General features: G+C 48.6%; 2 protein-coding genes and 1 non-coding gene across 11 annotated transcripts in view; 2 read left to right on the forward strand and 1 right to left on the reverse strand.

The window, feature by feature from the left end:
- The window catches only part of LOC119969356 (phospholipid transfer protein), a 268,237-nt gene extending 259,011 nt beyond the window's left edge, over window positions 1–9,226 (forward strand). For 3 of the 8 annotated variants that reach the window (XM_038802891.1, XM_038802888.1, XM_038802889.1), the window contains exon 16: window positions 8,382–9,223. In XM_038802891.1, coding sequence (XP_038658819.1) covers window positions 8,382–8,615 — 234 coding nt within the window. In that variant the 3' untranslated portion in view covers window positions 8,616–9,223. Of the gene's footprint in view, window positions 1–8,381 lie in introns of all 8 variants that reach the window. The other 5 variants (XM_038802893.1, XM_038802890.1, XM_038802886.1 and 2 more) reach the window with 3 other exon arrangements.
- Window positions 1,478–1,550, reverse strand: trnat-ugu. Its single transcript has one exon. It is a non-coding gene; the product is annotated as a tRNA-Thr (tRNA).
- Window positions 9,227–18,489: 9,263 nt separating the features above from the next.
- si:ch211-253b8.5 (dysbindin) overlaps window positions 18,490–25,108 on the forward strand; it is a 118,318-nt gene continuing 111,699 nt past the window's right edge. The window contains exon 1 of one of the 2 annotated variants that reach the window (XM_038802897.1): window positions 18,490–18,726. Coding sequence is in view for 1 of the 2 variants with exons in the window: in XM_038802896.1 (XP_038658824.1) it covers window positions 18,686–18,722 (37 nt within the window). In the remaining variant the exon portion in view is untranslated. The remainder of the gene's footprint in view (window positions 18,727–25,108) is intronic. The other variant, XM_038802896.1, reaches the window with a different exon arrangement.

Genomic DNA, 25,108 nt, shown 5'->3' on the forward strand with positions numbered 1-25,108 from the left:
ATCTAAAACTTCCCCTTCCTTATGCCGGCTTGACCTAGAGTATTTAAACATCCATCCCTAGCCTCAACATCCGTCATGTCCCTCTCCTTGGTGAATACCGATGCAAAGTACTCATTAAGAATCTCACCCATTTCCTCTGACTCAGCGCATACATTCCCTTTTTTGTCTTTGAGTGGGCCAATCCTTTCTCTAGTTACCCTCTTGCTCCTTATATATGAATAAAAGGCTTTGGGATTTTCCTTAACCCTGTTCGCCAAAGATATTTCATGACCCCTTTTAGCCCTCTTTGTTGCGTGTTTGTGATTTTTCCTACTTTCCCGATATTCCTCCTAAGCTTCATCAGTTTTAAGTCGCCTAGATCTTATGTATGCTTCCTTTTTCATCTTAGCTAGTCTTACAGTTCCACCCGTCATCCATAGTTCCCTAACCTTGCCATTTCTATCCCTCATTTTCACAGGGACATGTCTGTCCTGCACTCTAATCAACCTTTCCTTAAAAGACTCCCACATTTCAAATATGGATTTACCCTTAAACAGCTGCTCCCAATCCACATTCCCTAGCTCCTGCCGAATTTTGTTGTGCTTGGCCTTTCCCCAATTTAGCACTCTTCCTTTAGGACCACTCTCGTCTTTGTCCATGAGTATTCTAAAACTTACGGAATTGTGATCGCTATTCCCAAAGTAATCACCGACTGAAACTTCTACCACCTGGCCGGGATCATTCCCCAATACCAGGTCCAGTATGGCCCCATCCCAAGTTGGACTATTTACATACTGCTCTAAAAAACTCTCCTGGATGCTCTTTACATATTCTGCTCCATCTACGCCTCCAACACTACATGCGTACCATTCAATGTTGGGGAAGTTAAAATCTCCATTCACGACCACCCTATTGCTCCTACATTTTTCTATAATCTGTCTACATATTTGTACCTCTACTTCACGCTCGCTTTTGGAATGCCTGCAGTAAAGTCCCAACAATTTTACTGCACCCTTCCTATTTCTTAGCTCTATCCATATTGCCTCAGTGCTCGAATCTTCCATCGTGCCCTCCTTAATCATAGCTGAGATGTCATCTCTGACCAGTAATGCAACTCCTCCACCCCTTTTACCTCCCTCTCTATCTCTCCGAAGCATCTACATCCTGTGATATTTAGTTGCCAATCTTGCCCTTCCCCCAACCAAGTCTCAGTAATACCAATAACATCATATTCCCAGGTACTAATCCAAGCCCTAAATTCATCTGCCTTACCTGCTACACTTCTCGCATTAAAACAAATGCACCTCAGACCACCTGTCCCTTTGCGTTCATCATCTCTTCCCTGTCTACTCTTCCCCTTAGTCACATTGAGTTTATTATCCAGTACCTTACTGGCTTTAGTTGTTGCCTCTTTACTGACCTCTAACTTCCTAATCTGGTTCCCATCCCCCTGCCACATTAGTTTTAAACCTCCCCAAATAAAATAAAATTCCAGCGGAGGCCCCAGTGAGATTTGAACTCACAACCCCTGGTTTACAAGGCCAGTGCTCTAACCCCTGAGCTATGGAGCTACTGTAATATAAGAATGTCATATAAGAAGAGGAGTTTGCCATATGTTCGCTCTCTCTTGGTCTTGGTACCCCGGTCATGGCCATCGCAAAGTGCAGCAACACCAAAAACAAGTCCAAGTTCAACGCTCGCTACCAGACCATTAGCGATCACCCAGTTATGAGATGCCCATGAGAAGATACTCCACATCGGACCGACATCACTTTTTCGAGTTAGTAAAACAACAAACCCTCATGTATGGTTTAGACGAGCCGGAGCAAGGGAAGCTCATAGTTATGTGCTTGGACCCCTCAGTTAGTTCAGCCTTTCCTGACGTGCCTGGCGAAGAGCGTGTTTGTTTTCTGTGCGTAGTTTTCTTTGAGGAGTGCCATGGCTTTGGCGTAGTTCAGGGCGTCCTGGATCAGCGGAAGCATGTTGAAGCTCAACCTTGAGTACAGAATCTGTATCTTCTGAGCCTCCGGAACAGGTGTGGTCGCTGAGTTGATATACGCCTCGAAGCAAGCTAGCCAGTGATTAAAGTCCTTTCTGGCGTTGCTTGATTGTGGATCCAGCTGCAGGCGATGTGGTTTGATTCGGAGGTCCATCTTTTAGAAATTCTAACAGCAATAAATTGATGCACAATCAATTGTACAAAGACTAGAGTTGGATACAACTGAAGCTTTTTTGCTCTAAGATGTGTGGCCTCCCACAGCAGCTGGCAAAATGGCAGCTGAATGAGGACACGCATATTTATACTTTCGCCTACTGGGCGGAGCCAGCAGGCAGGGACTACCGGCGAACCTGTAGTACAGGTCCTACCTTATATTACCGAATACAGGTGTAACAGTGGTTTACCACAGGAATCAGCGCACAAACACCCCCCCCCCCAGAAACAATACCCGACCCATTCACAGCGTTAGCGCTCGACCATATCATTCGGCCACACTCACAGTAGGAGATTATGCCCATAGAATCAGCTCAGTAGGAGAGTACTGGTTTGATCCACAAACCATTACCACAGACAAAGTAGTTCGAGAGGTCTTGAAAAGACATCAGGCTGCATTCGTCTAGCACAAGCACGACTGTGGCAAAATCCCAGGAGTAGTAAACATTACAGGTCCCGATCCCAAGCCCCAGAAACAGTACGGCTTCCCCCAGCAAGCTGAGGGAGAGATAGCCAAGATAATTCAAAGTTTATTGAATCAAGGCGTGATTCGACCCGTTGCATCAACAAATAATGCCCCGATTTGGCCAGGAAGAAAACCTGATGGATCATGGTGACTGACCATCGACTACAGAGAATTGAACAAAGTGATTCCCCTAGCAGCCCCCACTGTTGCCACGAGTCCTGAGACCATTTGGAGACAGGGACTCCAGTCAAAGTTTTTTATGGTATTAGATATCAGTAATGGCTTTTGGTGCATACCACTGGACAAAGCATACCAGTATAAATTTGCGTTCACTTTCCAGGGACAGCAGCACACGTGGACGTGCCGTCCACAAGGCCTCCGCAACTCCCCCTCCATCTTTCACAGACAATTGGCAAAGGGATTATATAAATTTTCCCACCCTGAATGCCTTGTTCAGTATGTGGACGACTTGCTCCTGCAGACGGACACCAAGGAAGAGCACATCTTGCTTCTTTCTGAATCATTACAACTCCTTACAATGATTGGATGCAAAATCAACCCCAAGAAAGCCCAAATCCTTCAGGAAAAAGTCACATACTTAGGTACGGTCTTCACACATGGGAAGCGTGAAATAGCTTGCTTCGAGATGTATATCAATTCCATTGTAAATTTGCCCTTGCCCCAAAACGTTACAGCACTCCGGCCATTTTTAGGGCTGGTTCGATATTGTAGGAACCATATAGACGGATTCGCCACAAAAGGAGCCCCATTTTCCGAGCTCCTAAAGAAACAGGCCCCATGGAAATGGCTTCCACAGCATACGGATGCTGTGGATGCGTTGAAACGTGCCCTGAGCACAGCCCCCGCTTTGCAAGCCCCAGATCCACACTCCCTGTACGCGATAGAGGTAGCGACCACAGACCGAACCCTTTTGGCCGTACTCCTGCAGGAAAGGCACGATCATCTAGGACCCGTAGCCGATGCCTCACGAGTCTTAGATCCAGTGGAACAGGGATTTTCAGCCTGCGAGAGGCACCTGTTAGCGGTTTTCTGGGAGGTACAGTATTTCTCATACATAACCGGACTCAACCCAGTAACCATTTTGACCGAGCACACCTCGATACAGCTTTTATTGAACAACAGACTAAAAGACGGCACAGTAAGCCAAATCCGAGCAGCGCGATGGACCCAACTCCTACAGGGACGCGACATCACTGTAAAACGGACAAAACGCACACGTTTCTGGCCGATAATTTGCACTATGCAGGAACCCCACATGAGTGCGAGATCATAGTCCCCAAGCACAGAAAGACAGGTATCGGACCCGAGCTCACAGACAAAGCACTGAGAATTTAGGTAGATGGCTCCTCCACAGTCCTTGAGGGAAAAAGATTAACAGCCTGTGGTATTTTTGTAGAGGTCGCAAAGGGACACACTTTAGAAGAGATAGCTTTAAAGTTGCCTGGACACTTAGGTTCGCAGGCAGCCGAGTTTGCGGCCATTACTTACATTGTCCAGCACCCCAATTCGTTCCCGACCCCTGCTGACATATATTCAGACAGTTTATACATCTGCAACAGCCTAACGGAATTCCTACCCCAATGGGAATCGAGAGGATTTATTTCTGCCGACGGAAGACCTCTACCCTCAGCCCCACTGCTCAAACATATCCTTCAGACAGCTAATGGCAGAAAATATGTCATCAAAGTAAGAAGTCACCATCGTTCCTCCCACCCGGTAACGTGAAAGCTGCCGCCCTAGCAAAGGCAGGCTCACGGCATGGCCACTTTTGTCAACCCCCCCTCCGAGAGTGCCCCAGTACACGCAGTTCACGTCTCACAGACCAACATCCAAGACTTAGCCCAGGCACAAAAGGAAGACGAGGCATTAAAAGAAATTTTAAAAGGGAACTTTCCAGCTCCCTATGAAAAATTTAGGAATTCTTTGACTGTCCATGAGAGAATCGTTTTAGAAGATGGAATTTATGTAGTCCCCACCCAGGACAGGAATGAGATAATTTGCAAGTTCCATGACGGACATGGACACCAAGGGATTGAATCCACCCTTGCCCACCTCAGACCCCTCTGCTGGTGGCCTGATTTGAAAACCGACGTGTCCCATTACGTCGAAAACTGTCTAATTTGTGCTCAAAACAACCCTGATAGGTATGCGAGAAAAGTCCAGCTATGACACACCCATGGAATGGCCCATGGACAAACCTTCGATTGGATTATATTGGTCCCCTCCCCCCCTGCAGAAATGGATACAAGTTAGTGGTGATAGACACAGTTACGAAATGGGTCGAGGCGTTCTCCTCGAGAACAAACACAGCCAAGTCCACGGCGAAGAGCAGATTTTTACGAGATGGGGACCAAGGTTCCCACTTTACAGGCATGGCCATGAAAAATGTGATGACGATATTTCGGATTAAACAAAAGTTCCACATTGCCTATCACCTGCAGTCCAGCGGCATTGTGAAGTGCATGAATCAGACACTAAAGGCCACACTTAGAAACATGGTGCAGCAGCACAACACGACATGGGACACAGTGCTCCCATTCGCACTGATGTTTATTAGGAACACAGTGTCGAGCTCAACAGGAAATACCCCCCATACCCTCTGATGGAACCACGGCCCCCATCAATCGCACGTGGATGGAGGGGGCGGGGTCGGGGCATAGGCCGCAGCGTTTCGGGCCCCGCGGGGCTGAGAGTGCGGGGAGCGGTCACTGCGAGTCGCTGGGGAGTTGGAAGCTGGGGCCCTTTTTGCGAGGCACACTCTAGCATAATGCCCATTTCGCCCGCAGCTGCTGCAGGTTGTGTTGCGGGCCGGGCAGTGCTGCCGCGGGTGCTGGTTCTGGCCGCAGAAATGGCAGGCTGGCGCAGCATAGTGGCGGGCTGGGGCAGCATAGTGGCTGGCTGGGGCAGCATGGTGGCTGGGCGGCCGTGTAGCACAGGCCTGGGGGAGTCGCTGGTCGGGGGCCCATGATGGGGTCGCGGGGTCCGCGGGGAGCGAGTTAAGGCTGCGGAAGGAGACCTCCATCGTGGTCGCAGCTTCCACAGTCATTTCTAAGTCCTGGGCCCCCTTTTCCATCAGTCGTTGGCGCACATAGTTAGACCTGAGGCCCGTTACAAAAACATCGCGTACCGCCAATTCCCTGTGTTCAGCCGCTTGGTAATTACAGTCATTGGACAAATTATTGAATTCCCTTAGGAATTCGGCGAGTGATTCCGTAGGCCGCTGACGGCGAGTCGTAAACACATGACGAGCGTAAACTTCATTAATTGGCCTTACATACATTTTTTCGAGAACTGCTGGCGCCGCAGTATATGAACTGGCCAAGTTTAGTTGCGTTGAGATTCTATGGCTCACCCTCGTGTGCAGTAGACTCAGCTTCTGATCCTCTGTAGTTTCGGCTGTGCTTGCTTCGGCCAGGTAGGCCTTGAAGCACCGGATCCAGTGGGAGAAGATTTCTTTAGCCTCTGCAGCCTGCGGGTTGAGTTCCAGGCATCCAGGCTTGAGGGCCGATTCCATAATCGATCTTACTGTTCTTAAGTCAATTAAATTGACGGAACCATCAATTCACCAGACACGTGTTTCCGATGTGAATCTAGGCTTTAATCGACTTACTTCAGAGCCAGCCTGTTACCTGTCGATGAACTCGTAGTGACCCAGGCTGACTCTGGACACGGATACTTATACAGCTGCACTAGGGGGAGGAGTCGTGGGCGGAACAAAGGGTGGAGCCCTGTACAAGTTCCTAAGTGCTCCCAGCGCTACTCCCCCTAGTGGTAGGATGGCACTACTGCACTTACAATAACAGTGTGAATTAGTATATTTTCATAGAATTTACAGTGCAGAAGGAGGCCATTCAACCCATCGAGTCTGCACCGGCTCTTGGAAAGAGCACCCTACCCAAGGTCAACACCTCCACCCTATCCCCATATATATACATTCATATATTACATTCACCATACCCTCATGAACGGACGACCCATGAAGGGTACTGAATACTTGTTTGGACTTGATTTGGCCAGCCCCGCAATCACCGCCCTGTCCCTGGAGAAAGCAGTCCAGCACATGGGAGACAATATGGAAGCAGCACAGCTCGCTGCAGCTGTTCGACTAGGCGCTAAACAAAAGCAGAGTAAGGCCTGCTTTGATAAGACAGTACACCCGAAAGAGTATGTGGTTGGACAGCAAGTAATGATCACCTTATACAACCCCAGCTCATTCCTCTCCCCTAAATTTGCAGGACCCTATTCAATCTCAGACAAAGTAAGCCCCTCAGTTTATAAAATCAGGATGGTTCCATGTAAATCAGCTTAAGGTTTATGGAAAGCAGTGCAGCCACTCGCACCACCTCTCATTGGCAATGGCAGACAATGAGGACCCGCCCACTGACAATCCAAGTTCCCCCTCCCCCAGCAGCAGCAGCACGTCTACAGACATGATCTTGACCACGACCCAGAATCAAATTTCACCCTGACGCTTGATTCGGCTGCTAGCGACAGCGACAGTGACAGCACTACTGAAGCTCCTGAGAGACCCAAACAAAGATCCCACGAACCAGGCCCCAGTCACTAAAGGCCACAGTCACTACAGGCCCAGAGACCACGACCACGATTAGCTCAGCCTCTTTGAGACGATTTATTTGCCCACACCAGAACCTGACCCACCACCCGACGATAGAGACACCCCCTGACAACCTCCCTATGGAACATGAAACACTGACACCGTGACAATTCCTGTCGTCTGACCAGGAATGATGAAATGGACCCCACATCGGCACACGCCACGTTGGCCCGCAAACTCCATGAACGGGTTTGGCACCTGGGAGATGGTGACAACTCTAAATCTGACTCTCACCATGGTAACCCCTTTGAAAATCTTTTTGAAATGGAACCTTGAGGTGTCCAGATGATGAGAGTCAGGGACCGATTGAGATTTACGATGTCCTATACTCTGATGGAACCAGCCCGTTTTATGTTTAGTTTGTGTTTAAATGTTGTTCGTTCTCTCTTGTACGATTTTGTGTGTTGTCCTCACGGACGCTTTCTTGATACAGTGATAACTACTCTACTGACGCCACATGGCAGTTAGTGAAACAAGTTTGTCTGGAGCCCATATAGTTACAAATTCGTACCGCTCTTGGAAGGTCACTTAGGCAGTGAAGTAACGGCACTTATCCCCGCCCTGCCTGAGGACCCCCGATACATTTGGTCAGCCAAGCTTGGGTAGTGGAGCAACGGCACTGGTCACCCCCCTACCCAGGGATCCCACCCATCTTTGCCCTGCCGCAGATCATATGCACCACCCAATTCGGATAATTGTTTTTGAAACTCTTTTGCTATTCTTTTCAAGTCCTGTGGTTTAAAGAATGCTTTTTGCCACAACTTTTGCCCTTTCCGGCAACACATCGGTTGCTATCCCCCACATACTATTTACATGTCAGAAACACTTGGTTAGAAAAACAAATTTGCAGAGGACGGAGAAATTGTCCGCCCACTCAGCCCATCGACCACAGGCTGTGAGAACGCTCGCACTGTGACACAGATTTTTCTTTGCCGGCTGTCTTGTCTCCGCAAATGGTTGTTTAAAAAAAAATGAGGGAGTCACATATGGTGACGATTCTAATGGGACATTGACGTTAAGGAGAGACAGACAGACATACGAGATGTTAAACAACACGATTATAACAGATACTATGCTTGTTTCCTTAGAAAGATACAAAGATACTCGAAGGCAAAGGAAAACCTGAACACAATGAAGACGACCCTGATGAATGGCATCATGATCATCGCTGGAACAGCACAGTTGCGCGCTTAACCAACTCTTCCCCCTCACCACACAGTCCCCGTACACGACCACCCAACACAACACTTCCAGCCCAGACACTACACCACACACACGCACCCAGCCACCGATATCCCCACATGGTGCGAGAATCTCGTTAGGTGGTATTCCCTGTCATACACAATGGAAGTCAATGGATAGCTATATTGTCCAGTATCGTCCAGACAATCAGATTGTGGAAATGGAGCAGGAGAGCCTCCCGCCCTCCAGTTAGAGCCCCTTTCCTCGGACACCAGCAAATCCCACACTCTTTCTGAACCTTCCTCTTCAATAAATTCTGCGGTTGTTGTTTTTGTTAATAAAGCTTATTTGTCTGTGTATGTGAATGTTAGTGATAGGAAGAGATGTGATGTTCTTTGATTGTTAAATAGCAGCAGGAGTGTAGTCTAGTTAGAGACAGTTAGAGGTTCCCTTTTATTGAATGTTAAATAGCCCCTCAGAAATTCTTAGATATGTGTTGTTTAGGGACAATTAGGTAAATGTTTTTGACCCATAGGACAGAGTAGAGTAGAACCTGTCCTTGACTGAGGGTACCCGGCATTTCAGAGAACAAAGAAGACCCAGTATTGTGAATCCTTTTACGCTTCGCATTGAGAATCAAGAGGACGAGTGTCGCCATCTGGGATGGCCCCTTCCAACTAGGTACAGAGAAACTCGCAAAGCCTAGTGGGTAAAATGGACAAGTCAAGACTCAGACAGGCTCAGAGCCTGAAATGCATATTTGTCAGCAAGAAGTCCAGATGGTATCGAAACTCTGTCCAATTAGCATTTTAATGGGGCTGATTAGCATTTGATGGCCCATCTTCACCAAAACAAAGGGCTGGTACTCAAGCAACCGGGACAGTCCCAGACATTTCGGCGCCAACAACAGGGTCAGTGACCGCTTGTGACACGCCAAGCCATCCAGATCCCCGCCCACTTATTGGTTAGGAATCGAACGGAGTGATCAGGGATCACCCAATTAGTAAGGCCCAAATCGAAGGACCGCCCAAAAGAGCACAAAAACTCCCAAGTATAAGAAGAAGAGTTCGCCATATGTTCGTCCTCTCTTGGACCTGGTACCCCGGTCACGGCCATATCCAAATGCATCAACACCAGAAGCAAGTCCAAGTTCAACGCTCGCTCCCAGACGGATGAGCCTAGCTGAGCAGTTACTCCTTCGAACTCGATAGATCCAGAATCGGACAGCGGCCACTGTTTCTCTGGCCTAAGCTGGGTTCTCAAAGTTAAGTACAGGTTGCCTTAGTCGATAGGTGTAGTTAACTAGTTGTGTTTATGCTGCATGACTAATTGTGCGTAAATAAAGTACCCTTGATCTTTAACTAACTAACTGGTGTTTGGCTCTTTGATTGATATCCGGTTGAAACTTGTGGTGGTATCATTTGATACCTGGCGACTCTAAGCATGAAGACATAGATAACCCAGAAAGAAGGGTAAACTTACTGATTGCCATAAATGGAACAGAGCCACAGAAAAGGCAAAGTAAAAGAAAAAGCCCAACAGACTTTGCAAGAGTTTTACCTCAATGTTTGTGGAGCTGGCTTCAAGACGACAGTGGTATTTATTCACCGGTCCTCCCATCGAATCTGGAGGATGTGTCAGCGGTATTGCTATTAGAATTTCTCTGACGTTTTGTGTTGCTGACACACAGTCAGGGTCCCACTGCAGTACAGGAGTGTGGTGACAACATCTGCTCAGTACACTAGGACTTTAGCTGACTTAGAACATAGAACATAGAACAGTACAGCACAGAACAGGCCCTTCGGCCCTCGATGTTGTGCCGAGCAATACCCTACTCAAACCCACGTATCCACCCTATACCCGTAACCCAACAACTCCCGCCCCCCTCCACCTTGTGGAGGCCTTTGTATGTTTTTGAAAATATTTCATTAAGGCATATATAATTTTAACAATTTTCAAGAGGAAAAAACAACAGAACAACCAATACCTACCCAACCAACAACCAAACCCAGCCAACATGGCTTACATACACAGTTCCCTGTTCCCCTTTCCCACTAACTATTTCCCACCTCAAGCATCCCCCCATGCCTCTCTCTTTCCCTTTACCCCCCCCCCCCCCCCACCTTCTATCTGCTGACAGCTAAATTTTCCCCAAAGAAGTTGCTAAGCGGCTGCCACCTCCAGGCTAACCCTAGCATCGATCCTCTCAGGGCAATCTTCTCAAGCCTGACAAACCCGGCCATGTCACTGACCCATGCCCCCGATTTTGGGGGCTCCGAGTCCCTCCACGCCAATAAGATCCGTCTCCGGCCTATCAGGGAGGCAAAGGCCAGAACATCAGCCTTTCCCGTCCCCTGGACTCCCGGGTGTTCCGACACACCAAACATTGCCACCTCTGGACTCGAAACCACCCGTACCATCAATACCTTTGACATGACATCAGCAAATCCTTGCCGAAATCTCCTAAGCCTCAGACATGCCCAAAACATGCGGGCATGATTTGCGAGCCCACCCACCCACCGCCCATACCTATCCTCCATCCCTTCAAAGAACCTGCTCACCCGGGTCACAGTCCTATGCACCCTGTGGACCACCTTGAATTGTATCAGGCTAAGCCTAGCACACAACGAGGACACGTTGACTCTACTCAGGGCATCCTCTCACAACCCCGCCTCTAACTCCTTACCCAATTCTTCCCACTTTCGCTTCACTGCCCCTATTGGGGCCCACACCTATTCAATGAGCTCTTTATAAATTTCCGAGACCTTCCCCTTCCCCATTCCCCATACCTTGTCCTGCATGCCCTGGGACGATAGGTGCGGAAAGGTCAAGACCTGCCTCCGCGCGAAGTTCCTCACCTGCAGGTAGCGGAACCCATTCCCCCCGGGCAGCTCAAACCCCTCCTCTAATTAGACTGTGTTAAAGGTACTGTTCCCGAGACACTTCCGGTGGTGGCTATAAAGGAGTAAATCGCACATTTGGTGGCTCCTGCTCAGGTCGGACTTTTGGACCTTTTCCCCCAATTTTCTACCAGACTTGAATTGTAAAACTGAAGACAGATGCAATTGTGTACTGAATTCCCACATCGGTGCATGGAGAGGAGGAGTAGAAGTGCCGGTAAAGGCAGAAAAAGAAAGACAGAGAAGGCTTGGGCTGAAGTTGCAGCCGGAGACAGCATGGCGGAGGACCGGACCTCTGGCTTGTCGACCCAGTGGTCAACGGAGCAGCTGATGCAAGTTATTCAGGAAGGCTTTGCTAAGCAGAAACGAGACGGCTTGGACCCGATAAAAGAGTCAATTGAGCGGCTGGAGTTTAGGCTGGATGCCCAAGATCGTGCGATCCAGAAGGTAGAGAAGACGCTGGCTGAGCAGGAAGAACATTAAACTGAGGTGGAGTTGGAGGTGGGGATGCTAAGAGACCAGCCGAAGAAGCCCCTGGAGAAGGTGGAGGACCTAGAGAATAGGTCCCGCCAGCAGAACTTGAGAAACGTTGGGCTCCCGGAGGGGTCCAAATGAGTGGACACTGGGGCATACATCGCGGACATGTTTGAGAAGCTGCTGGGGGATGGGCCATTCTCCCGACCCTTGGAGGTGGACAGGGCTCACAGAGCACTCATGAGGAAGTCATGAATGGGAGACCCCCGAGGGAAATGGTGGTGAGATTCCACAGGTACTTGGATAAGGAACGCATTCTATAGTGGGCCAAGCAGACACGGAGCTGTAAGTGGGACAACAGTATCCTGTGGGTCTACCAAGACCTGAGTGTGGAGGTGGCCAGGAGAAGAGCGGGCTTCAACCAGATTAGGTCGATCCTTTTTAAGAAAAACGTGACGTTCGGACTGTTGTATCCGGCCCATCTTTGGGTCACGTACAAGGAACAGCACCTTTTATTTCGAGTCGCCTGAGGACGCTCTGGACTTCGCGAGAAGGAAAGGACTGGGGTGGACTGAGAACCTTTGAACTTTGCTGCAACGTGCATGTTTGTTTTGGTTTTTCTGTTCTTTTTAAAAAAAAATTCTTGTTTTTTGTGTTGTGGAATCTGTTTGTAATGCCTTTTGCATTGATTTGGAACCAGTGGCAGAGCTGAGTGAGTTAAGGTTTTCATTTGCACTGTTGGGGGATGGAGGTGTGCTTGTTTAGATCTTGGTGTGTTTCTGTCGGCAATTGTGTGGGGATTGTTTTATGTTGGAGTATGTTTGCATGAGCGGGCAAGGGGTGGGGGAGGGTGGGGAGGGAACAATAGGTGGGAGACTATCCGGCACCAGGGATGGGGGCCACCAAGATAGCTGGGCGGGCTAGCTCACGGAAGCGCAGTGGGGAGTGTGCATATGTTTGGTTTACTAAAGGGTTTGGGTTATAGAGTGTTGTTCCTAGGGGGAGGAGTGGGGCTAAATGTTCTACTGCGAGGGAGGGACTTGGGCCAAGGGACAGAGAGGGGGTTGGGGGCGGAGCTGCCTGGGCATGTGCCGGTGGAGGGGCGGAGCAAGGGCTGGAGGTGGGCCCAAAAAAGTGGATGGCTGATCGGCGAAGTGGGGAGGGCAATGAGCCCCCCAACTAGGCTGATCACATGGAATGGTCGAGGGCTAAATGGGCCGGTCAAGAGGGCTCGCATGTTCATGCATCTGAGGGGACTGAAGGCGGATGTGGTAATGTTGCAGGAGATGCACATTATAGTAGCTGACCAGATTAGATTGAGGAAAGGCTGGGTCAGTCAGGTCTTTCACGCGGGACTAGACTCAAAGACTAGAGGGGTCGCGACCCTGATCAATAAGCGGGTGGTGTTTGAGGTGGGTAGAATAGTCTCGGATGTGGGAGGTCGGTACATTATGGTCAGTGGGAAACTGGAGGGGGTGCAGGTGGTATCAGTAAATGTGTATGTGCCAAAGTGGGCGATGTGGAGTTTATAAAGAGGATGCTGTGGAAGATACCAGACCTTGACTCGTACAGGTTAGTCATGGGAGGGGACTTCGACTTAGTTATTGACCCTGGCTTGGACCGGTCAAGCTTATAAACGGGCAGGGTGCCAGTAATGGCAAGGGAACCAAAAGGGTTAATGGAGCTGATGGGGAGGGGGGAGGGGGGGGGGGGGGGGGGGGGGGATCCATGGAGATTTGGGCAGCCGAGGGAGTTCTCCTTCTACTCACACGTGCATAAAGTGTACTCCCGGATTGATTTCTTTATGTTGAGTAGGGCCTTATTGGCAGGGGTGCTGGACACGGGGTGCTGGGCGATCACAATCTCAGACCATTCTACGCACTGGGTTGACCTGCAGGTTAGTAAAGCCCCCGCACTGGAGGTTAGATGTGGGACTTTTGGCTGACAAAAGGGTGTGCGAGCGGCTGAGGAAATGTAGTCAGAACTACCTGCAGGCCAACGACATGGGGGAAATTTCAGTAGCTGTGGTCCGGGAAGCAATGAAGGCGGTGATCAGAGGGGAGTTGATCTCGATACGGACCCATAGGGAGAAGGTGGACAGGACAGAAACAGACCGACTGGTAAAGGAGATACTACAGATCGATAGGAGGTATGCAGTGACCCCAGAGGCAGGGCTTTTAAGGGAATGGCGGAGGCTACAGGCTGGGCGGTGGAGCAGCTGAGAAAGGTGAGAGGGGGGGGGTGATCTATGAGTATGGAGAGAGGGCTAGCAGAATGCTTGCACAGCAGCTTAGAAAGAGGGAGGCAGCCAGGGAGATAGGGAAAGTAAATGATGGAGATGGGAATCTGGTTGGAGATTAAGCGGCGGTGAATAAGGCTTTTAGGGATTTCTACAGTACGCTGTATAGGTCGGTGCCCCCTTTGGGGCTGGAGGGGATGAGGCACTTCTTGGAGGGGCTGAATTTCCCAAAGGTGGATGGTGAGCTGGTAGAAGGGCTGGGGGCCCCGATCGATGGAAGAGATAGTGGAGGGTCTGAAGGCCATGCAATCAGATAAAGCCCCGGGGCCAGACGGGTACCCAGTGGAGTTTTATAAAAGGTTCTCTGGGATAATGGGGCCGTTGTTGATGAGGATGTTCAATGAGACAAGGGAGAGAGGGGTTCTGTCCCCGACGATGTCACAGGCCACGATTTCACTGATCCTGAAGCGGGACAAGAACCTGGAGTTGTGTGGGTCCTACAGGCCGATATGCCTGTTGAATGTGGACGCCAAAGTGCTGGCCAAAATTGTGTCTTCCAGGATTGAGGATTGTGTTCCGGACGTTATTGGGGAGGCAGTTAGTGGCCAATGTAAGAAGGTTATTAAACATGATCATAATGCCCCCGGAAGGTAGGGAGGTGGAGGTAGTGATCGCAATGGATGCCGAAAAGGCTTTTGATCGGGTAGAATGGGATTATCTGTGGGCGGTACTAGGAAGGTTCGGATTTGGGCGGGGCTTCATTGACTGGGTCAGGTTGCTGCAACAGGCTCCTGTGGCAAGCGTACGGATGAATAGGATAACATCGGACTATTTTAGACAGCACCGGGGGCTACAGAGCCGTTGGCGATTGCTCTGAGAGCCTCAAGGGGCTGGAAGGGGATGGCCCGGGGTGGGTGGAGCACAGACGACCTGCTTCTGTATGTATCGGGCCCAATAGAGGGGATGGAAGAAATTATGAGGATTCTAGGGGAATTTGGTTGGTTTTCGGGGTATAAGCTAAATATGGGGAAAAGTGAGATGTTTGAGGTCCAGGCGAGGGGACAGGAGAGTCGACTGGGGGAGCTGCTGTTTAAGGTGGTAGGGGGAAGCTTTAGGTATCTAGGCATTCAAGTGACGCGAGAATGGAACCGGCTGCATAAATTAAACCTGGCCCAACTAGTAGACCAAATGAAGGGCGATTTCCGAAGACGGGATGCGCTCCCATTGTCACTAACTGGGAGGGTGCAGAGGGTGAAGTTGACGGTCCTCCCAAGATTCCTGTTCGTGTTTCAACGTCTCCCCATTTTTGTTCCGCGGTCCTTTTTTAAACGGGTCAACAAAGTGATCACTGGCTTCGTTTGGGAGGGCAAGACTCCGCGAGGGAGGAAGGTAATGCTTGAGCGGAGTCGGGGAGAGGGCAGGCTGGCTCTGCCATATTTTAATAACTATTACTGGGCGGCGAATATAGCCATGACCAGGAAGTGGGTGGTGGGGGGAGGGTCGGCATGGGAGCGTATGGAGGCAGCCTCATGTAAGGGCACCAGTCTGGGGGCGTTGGTAACTGCACCTCTGCCGTTCCCGCCGGCACGGCACTCCACCAGCCCCGTGGTGATGGTGGTCCTGAGAGTCTTGGGGCAATGGAGGAGACATGAGGGAGCATCGGTCTGGTCCCCAATCTGTAATAATCACCGGTTTGCATCGGGAAGTATGGATGGGGAGTTCCGGATATGGCGGAGAGCAGGGATTGAGAGGATGGGGGATAGGTTTATAGAGGGGAGCTTTCCGAGTATGAGGGCGCTGGAGGAGAAGTTCGGGTTGGCGAGCAGAAATGAATTCAGGTATCTGCAGGTGTGGGACTTTCTACGTAAACAGATCTCAATCTTCCCGCTCCTACCGCTAAGGGAGATTCAGGACAGGGTAGTTTCCAGAGGGTGGGTAAGAGAAGGGAGCGTCTCATACATATACAAGGAACTTATGGGGTCAGGGAGACGCGGACCAAGGAGCTGAAGTGCAAGTGGGACGAAGAGCTGGGAGGAGAGACTGAGGATAGTCTATGGGCGGACGTGTTGAGTGGAGTCAACGCGTCCGCAACATGTGCCAGGCTCAGCCTGATACAATTCAAGGTTATTCATCGGGCTCACATGACAGTGGCCCGGATGAGCAGATTCTTTGGGGTGGAAGACAGGTGTGCAAAGTGTGTGGGAGGGCCAGCGAACCATATTTACATGTTTTGGAGATGTCCAAAGCTTAGGGGATTTTGGCTTGGGTTTGCGGACGTCATGTCCACAGTGTTAAAAACAAGGGTGGCACCGAGTCCAGAGATGGCGATTTTCAGGGTGTCGGAAGATCCGGGAATTCAGGAGGAGAAGGAGGCAGACGTTCTGGCCTTTGCTTCCCTGGTAGCCCGGAGACGGATACAATTAGCATGAAGGGATTCAGATCCCCCGAAGTCGGAGACCTGGCTATCGGACATGGCTAGCTTTCTCTGTTTGGAGAAAATCAAGTTCGCCTTGAGAGGGTCACTGTTAGGGTTCACCCGGTGGTGGCAACCGTTCGTTGACTTCTTCGCGGAAAATTAATTGTCAGCAGAAGGGGAGGGGGGTGGGGGTGGGGGGTAAGTTTAGCTTAGAGTAGGGGGTTAATAAAGGTGGGACCTGGAAGGGAGGTTGAAGGCTTTTGCACTATGTGTATAGTTTCATGTACATTGTTTATTTTGTTGTCACAATACCAAAAATACCTCAATAAAATGTTTATTAAAGAAAAAGCACTGTTCCCCCCGTTAGAGGCAGAGAAGGTTCACTAGATGAGGTTTCCCTAACCCTTTCGAGCCGTGGAACACCTAGTGACCTCCCCAACCATTTCCATAATGTCAACGTGTTTTTTTGCCATGAAATAGGCACAAACTCAGAAATCAAATGCAATCAAGAATTTTTTTACTATGCAATCATAGAATTTACAGTGCAGAAGGAAGCCATTCAGCCCATCAAGTCTGTATCGGCCCTTGGAAGGAGCACCCCACTTAAGCCCTCCAACCTTTTTGGACACTATGGGCAATTTATCATGGCCAATCCACCTAACCTGCACATCTTTGGACTGTGGGAGGAAACCGGAGCACCCGGAGGAAGCCCACACAGACATGGGAAGAACGTGCAGAATCTGCACAGTGACCCAAGCTGGAATCGAACCTGGGACCCTGGAGCTGTGAGGCAGCAGTGCTCCGTTCAGTATTGGTCTCCAGAAATGGGGGCTAGATGGAACGGCACTCGTGGGGGTTTCCTATGGGATCGGAGAGCCCCAGGTGCATGCCCTTTGGGCAGGGTGGTACCCTGGCACTGCTGGTGCCACCTGGGTGCCAGCCTGGCACTGCCAAGGTGCCCAGGTGGCACAACAGCTGACAGGGGCACTGCCAGGGCGGCACTGCCAAACTGGCATTTTTTGTGTAGGTGCAATCGGGCCAGGGCTGTCCTGCAGGGGTATTGGGGGAGAAGCGGGTGGGCTCGGGGACCCTTCCATGGTGCTTTGGGACTTGGGGGTGGGGGAGAGGGTCTCTGAAATTGGGACGCCATTTACAAATGGCATCCCGATCTCTTGCTACACTGAGGAGGTCGGGTGAGCAGAGCTCCCCACTGTACAAAATAGGGCTAATTGGGGCCTTGGCCGAGCGTTCCCCGCTGCGAATGTGGGGCTGAGGTTACACACAGGTCAGCTTGAACAATGGAATAGGCTCGAAGGGCTGAGTGTTCGACTCCTTGCTCCTAATTCATATGCTTGTCTGTAAATTCATTGTGTTACCGGGTTGGGGGGGGGGGGGGGGGGCTACTGAATAGTTTCATAACAATGGAGGGGATCCTCATGGAGGCAAACAATCGTGGGCCCCTGTGTAGAAGAATCTTTGTATCTAATCTGTGCTTTATCTGAGAGTGTTTAATGGAATATTGTATTTCTGAAATGGAAGTTTCCAACACACCAGTATTAATATCTCTCACCTTGAGGAAGTAAATGTTATCAGAGAAAGGTTATAAGATAAAGAACTGGGGCATTGTGTAAGACATTTGTAGCTGTATGAGAATGAGTGGATACTTGCTCCTTTGTTAGCAGTCTTACTGTGAAAGGTACCTCACAAGAATTAACAGGAGCTTTTGGAAAGCGTCCGTGGGCTGAAGTGATTTAAGGATCTAGCTGCCAGTCTGTTCACACGCTGCAGCAGGAGCAGGGGTGAGCACAGACAATAAGGAAAGTTTAATTCTCCAATCTGACCCCTGGCATACTCAATAAGGTGGGTTTACAGGCAGGAGCAAAGATCTTAAGCAGCTTGACACGGGGTTGGGTGCTGAGTTTTGGGTTAATACTGAGGAGGGTGGTGTGTATCAGTCTGCACCCCCTTTGCAGCAGAGCTGAAATGGTTGGTGCCATGGTGATTCGCTGCAGCGATGTTTGAGCCTGTGGTTTATGTCCTGCCGTTGCCAGTGAGTGTCAGACAGCGGAGCAGCAACACACCCACCAGCCCCAGAACTCCCCGTCTGGGTCTAGAGATGCCAATCACCACAGGCACCTGCTAACCCTCTGGAATTCAGCACTTCACTCTTCCTGTTTGGAGATGTCAACTCAAGGACCAGCCAGCAAGAGGACCCCCTGTAAGTAAGAACGACCCCCCTTCCCATTGTACTTTTATTGTCGAGAAAGGCTGGGTCATTGGAAAGGAATGCTGAAAGATAACTTACATTGAAAGCTCAGAACAGAGGCTACGACCAATGCCGTCACTAACCCTCAGTAACCCATTAGGCATCAGATCCATGTTGGAGCAGAGACGGGAGCTCAGACAGTGCGGAAATACTTTGCAGCCTGGGCTGTCATCCTGCAGTATGGAAAGGAGGTAGCACTCTGGCTCTGTTAGTGTGGGACACAAACATCATCATAACCTGGGACAGTTAGAATCAGGGAGTCAAACTTCACAACTCATCCAACCAGATCATTAAACCTGGACAAGCTGTGTGTACATGGAAGTGACTGAAAATTACACTGGCTAGCGACGGTGTTATCGTGATTACCATGGGTTAGGATAGTGCTATAGTGATTATATTGGGTTGGGATCGTGCAATATGATTATATTGGGTTGGACAGTGCAATAGTGATTACACTGGGTAAGCGCTGGTCTAAAGTGATTACACTGGGTAAGCGCTGGTCTATAGTGATTATACTGGGTACGGACAGTTCTGTAGTGATTGCACTGGATAAGGACAATGTTATACTGTTTGCACAGTGCAGGGACAGTGCAATAGTGATTACACTGGGTGGTGACAGTGCTATAGTGATTACACTGGGTAGGGACAGTGCTATAGTGACTACACTGGGTAGGGACAGAGCTATAGTGATTACACTGGGTAGGGACAGTGCTATAGTGATTACACTGGGTAGGGACAGTGCTATAGTGATTACACTGGGTAGGGACAGTGCTATAGTGATTACACTGGGTAGAGACAGTGCTATCGTGATTACACTGGGTAGGGACAGTGCTATAGTGATTACACTGGGCAGGGACAGTGCTATAGTGATTACACTGCGTAGGGACAGGGCTATAGTGAATACACTGGGTAGGGACAGTGCTATGCTGATTACACTGGGTAGGGACAGTGGTATAATGATTACACTGGGTAGGGACAGTGCTATCGTGATTACACTGGGTAGGGACAGTGCTATCGTGATTACACTGGGTAGGGACAGTGCTATAGCGGTTACACTGGGTAAGGACAGTGCTTTTGTGATTACACTGGGTAGGGACAGTGCTATAGTGATTACACTAGGTATGGACAGTGCTATAGTGATTACACTGGGTAGAGACAGTGCTATCGTGATTACACTGGGTAGGGACAGTGCGATAGTGATTACACTGGGTAGGGACAGTGCAATAGTGATTGCTCTGGCTAGGGACAGTGCAATAGTGATTACACTGGGTACAGACAGTGCTATAGTGATTACACTGGGTAGGGACAGTGCTATCGTGATTACACTGGGTAGGGACAGTGCTATCGTGATTACACTGGGTAGGGACAGTGCTATAGTGGTTACACTGGGTAAGGACAGTGCTTTTGTGATTACACTGGGTAGGGACAGTGCTATAGTGATTACACTAGGTATGGACAGTGCTATAGTGATTACACTGGGTAGAGACAGTGCTATCGTGATTACACTGGGTAGGGACAGTGCGATAGTGATTACACTGGGTAGGGACAGTGCAATAGTGATTGCTCTGGCTAGGGACAGTGCAATAGTGATTACACTGGGTACAGACAGTGCTATAGTGATTACACTGGGTAGGGACAGTCCTATAGTGATTTAACTGCGGGGGGACAGTGCTATAGTGATTACACTGTGTAGGGACAGTGCTATAGTGATTACACTGCGTAGGGACAGGGCTATAGTGAATACACTGGGTAGGGACAGTGCTATGCTGATTACACTGGGTAGGGACAGTGGTATAATGATTACACTGGGTAGGGACAGTGCTGTCGTGATTACACTGGGTAGGGACAGTGCTATAGTGATGACACTGGATAGGGACAGTGCTATAGTGATTACACTAGGTATGGACAGTGCTATAGTGATTACACTAGGTATGGACAGTGCTATAGTGATTACACTGGGTAGGGACAGTGCTATAGTGATGACACTGGATAGGGACAGTGCTATAGTGATTACACTGGGCAGGGACAATCCTGTTGTGATTACACTGGGTAGGGACAGTGCTATAGTGATAACACTGGATAGGGACAGTGCTATAGTGATTACACAGGGTATGGACAGTGCTTTAGTGATTACACTGTGTAGAGACAGTGCTATAGTGATTACACTAGGTATGGACAGTGCTATAGTGATTACACTGGGTAGGGACAGTGCTATAGTGATGACACTGGATAGGGACAGTGCTATAGTGATTACACTGGGCAGGGACAATCCTGTTGTGATTACACTGGGTAGGGACAGTGCTATAGTGATAACACTGGATAGGGACAGTGCTATAGTGATTACACAGGGTATGGACAGTGCTTTAGTGATTACACTGTGTAGAGACAGTGCTATAGTGATTACACTGGGTAGGGACAGTGCAATAGTGATTACACTGGGTAGGGACAGTGCTATAGTGATTACACTGGGTAGGGACAGTGCTATAGTGATTACACTGCATAAGGACATTGCTATAGTGATTACACTGTGTAGGGACAGGGCTATAATTTTTACACTGGGTAGGGACAGTGCTATAGTGATTTAACTGGGTAGGGACAGTGCTATCGTGATTACACTGGGTAGGGACAGTGCTGTAGTGATTTCACTGGGTAGGGACAGTGCTATAGTGATTACACTGGGTAGGGACAGAGCTATAGTGATTACACTGGATAGGGACAGTGCTCTAGTGATTACACTGGGTAGGGACAGTGCTATAGTGATCACACTGGGTAGGGACAGGGCTATAGTGATTACACTGGGTAGGGACAGTGCTACAGTGGTTACACTGGGTAGGGACAGTGCAGTAGTGATTACACGTGGTAGGGACAGTGCTATAGTGATTACACTGTGTAGGGACAGTGCTATTGTGATTACACTTGGTAGGGACAGTGCTATACTGATTACACTGTGTAGGGACAGTGCTATAGTGATTACACTGGGTAGGGACAGTGCTATAGTGATTAAACTGGGTAGGGACAGTGCTATAGTGATTACACAGTGTAGGGACAGTGCTAGAGTGATTACACCTGGTATGGACAGTGGCACAGTGATTACACTGGGTAGGGCCAGTGCTATAGTGATTACACTTGGTAGGGACAGTGCTATAGTGAAGACACTGGGTAGGGACAGGGCTATAGTGATTGCACTGAGTAGGGACAGTCCTATACTGATTACACTGGGTAGGGACAGTGCTATAGTGCTTACACTGGATAGGGACAGTGCTATAGTGATTACTCTGGGTAGGGACAGTCCTATACTGATTACACAGGGTACGGACAGTGCTCTAGTGATTACACTGTGTAGAGGCAGTGCTGTAGTGATTACACTGTGTAGAGACAGTGCTATTGTGATTAAACTGGGTGGGGACAGTGCTATAGTGATTACACTGGATAGGGACATAGAACATAAGAACATAAGAACATAAGAACTAGGAGCAGGAGTAGGCCATCTGGCCCCTCGAGCCTGCTCCGCCATTCAATTAGATCATGGCTGATCTTTTGTGGACTCAGCTCCACTTTCCGGCCCGAACACCATAACCCTTAATCCCTTTATTCTTCAAAAAACTATCTATCTTTACCTTAAAAACATGTAATGAAGGAGCCTCAACTGCTTCACTGGGCAAGAAATTCCATAGATTCACAACCCTTTGGGTGAAGAAGTTCCTCCTAAACTCAGTCCTAAATCTACTTCCCCTTATTTTGAGGCTATGCCCCCTAGTTCTGCTGTCACCCGCCAGTGGAAACAACCTGCCCGCATCTATCCTATCTATTCCCTTCATAATTTTAAATGTTTCTATAAGATCCCCCCTCATCCTTCTAAATTCCAACGAGTGCAGTCCCAGTCTACTCAACCTCTCCTCATAATCCAACCCCTTCAACTCTGGGATTAACCTAGTAAATCTCCTCTGCACACCCTCCAGCGCCAGTACGTCCTTTCTCAAGTAAGGAGACCAAAACTGAACACAATACTCCAGGTGTGGCCGCACTAACACCTTATACAATTGCAACATAACCTCCCTAGTCTTAAACTCCATCCCTCTAGCAATGAAGGACAAAATTCCATTTGCCTTCTTAATCACCTGTTGCACTTGTAAACCAACCTTCTGTGACTCATGCACTAGCACACCCAAGTCTCTCTGAACAGCGGCATGCTTTAATATTTTATCGTTTAAATAATAATCCCGTTTGCTGTTATTCCTACCAAAATGGATAACCTCACATTTGTCAACATTGTATTCCATCTGCCAGACCCTAGCCCATTCACTTAACCTATCCAAATCCCTCTGCAGACTTCCAGTATCCTCTGCACTTTTCGCTTTACCACTCATCTTAGTGTCATCTGCAAACTTGGACACATTGCCCTTGGTCCCCCACTCCAAATCATCAATGTAAATTGTGAACAATTGTGGGCCCAACACGGATCCCTGAGGGACACCACTAGCAACTGATTGCCAACCAGAGAAACACCCATTAATCCCAACTCTTTGCTTTCTATTAATTAACCAATCCTCTATCCATGCTACTACTTTACCCTTAATGCCATGCATCTTTATCTTATGCAGCAACCTTTTGTGTGGCACCTTGTCAAAGGCTTTCTGGAAATCCAGATATACCACATCCATCGGCTCCCCGTTATCTACTGCACTGGTAATGTCATCAAAAAATTCCACTAAATTAGTTAGGCATGACCTGCCTTTAATGAACCCATGCTGCGTCTGCCCAATGGGACAATTTCTATCCAGATGCCTTGCAATTTCTTCCTTGATGATAGATTCCAGCATCTTCCCTACTACCGAAGTTAAGCTCACTGGCCTATAATTTCCTGCTTTCTGCCTACCTCCTTTTTTAAACAGTGGCGTCACGTTTGCTAATTTCCAATCCACCGGGACCACCCCAGAGTCTAGTGAATTTCGGTAAATTATCACTAGTGCATCTGCAATTTCCCTAGCCATCTCTTTTAGCACTCTGGGATGCATTCCATCAGGGCCAGGAGACTTGTCTACCTTTAGCCCCATTAGCTTGCCCATCACTCCCTCCTTAGTGATAACAATCCTCTCAAGGTCCTCACCTGTCATAGCCTCATTTCTATCAGTCGCTGGCATGTTATTTGTGTCTTCCACTGTGAATACCGACCCAAAAAACCTGTTCAGTTCCTCAGCCATTTCCTCATTTCCCATTATTAAAACTCCCTTCTCATCCTCTAAAGGACCAATATTTACCTTAGCCACTCTTTTTTGTCTTATATATTTGTAAAAACTTTTACTGTCTGTTTTTATATTCTGAGCAAGTTTACTCTCATACTCTATCTTACTCTTCTTTATAGCTTTTTTAGTAGCTTTCTGTTGCCCCCTAAAGATTTCCCAGTCCTCTAATCTCCCAGCAATCTTTACCACTTTATATGCTTTTTCCTTCAATTTGATACTCTCCCTTATTTCCTTAGATATCCACGGTCGATTTTCCCTCTTTCTTCCGTCCTTCCTTTTTGTTGGTATAAACCTTTGCTGAGCACTGTGAAAAATCACTTGGAAGGTTCTCCACTGTTCCTCAACTGTTCCACCATAAAGTCTTAGCTCCCAGTCTACCTTAGCTAGTTCTTCTCTCATCCTCTTGTAATCTCTTTTGTTTAAACACAAAACACTAGTATTTGATTTTACTTTCTCACCCTCCATCTGTATTTTAAATTCTACCATATTGTGATCGCTCCTTCCGAGAGGATCCCTAACTATGAGATCATGAATCAATCCTGTCTCATTACACAGGACAAGATCTAGGACCGCTTGTTCCCTCGTAGGTTCCATTACATACTGTTCTAGGAAACTATCGCGGATACATTCTATAAACTCCTCCTCACGGTTGCCTTGACCGACCTGGTAAACCAATCGACATGTAGATTAAAATCCCCCATGATAACTGCTGTACCATTTCTACATGCATCAGTTATTTCTTTGTTTATTGCCTGCCCCACCATCTCGTTACTATTTGGTGGCCGATAGACTACTCCTATCAGTGACTTTTTTCGCCTTACTATTCCTGATTTCCACCCAAATGGATTCAACCTTATCCTCCATAGCACCGATGTCATCCCTTACTATTGCCCGGATGTCATCCTTAAATAACAGAGCAACACCACCTCCCTTACCATCCACTCTGTCCTTCCGAATAGTTTGATACCCTCGGATATTTAACTCCCAGTCGTGACCATCCTTTAACCATGTTTCAGTAATGGCCACTAAATCATAGTCATTTACGATGATTTGTGCCACCAACTCATTTACTTTATTCCGAATACTACGAGCATT

The sequence above is a fragment of the Scyliorhinus canicula genome, chromosome 7, assembly GCF_902713615.1.
Source record: "Scyliorhinus canicula chromosome 7, sScyCan1.1, whole genome shotgun sequence".
Taxonomy (NCBI): Eukaryota; Metazoa; Chordata; class Chondrichthyes; order Carcharhiniformes; family Scyliorhinidae; genus Scyliorhinus; species Scyliorhinus canicula.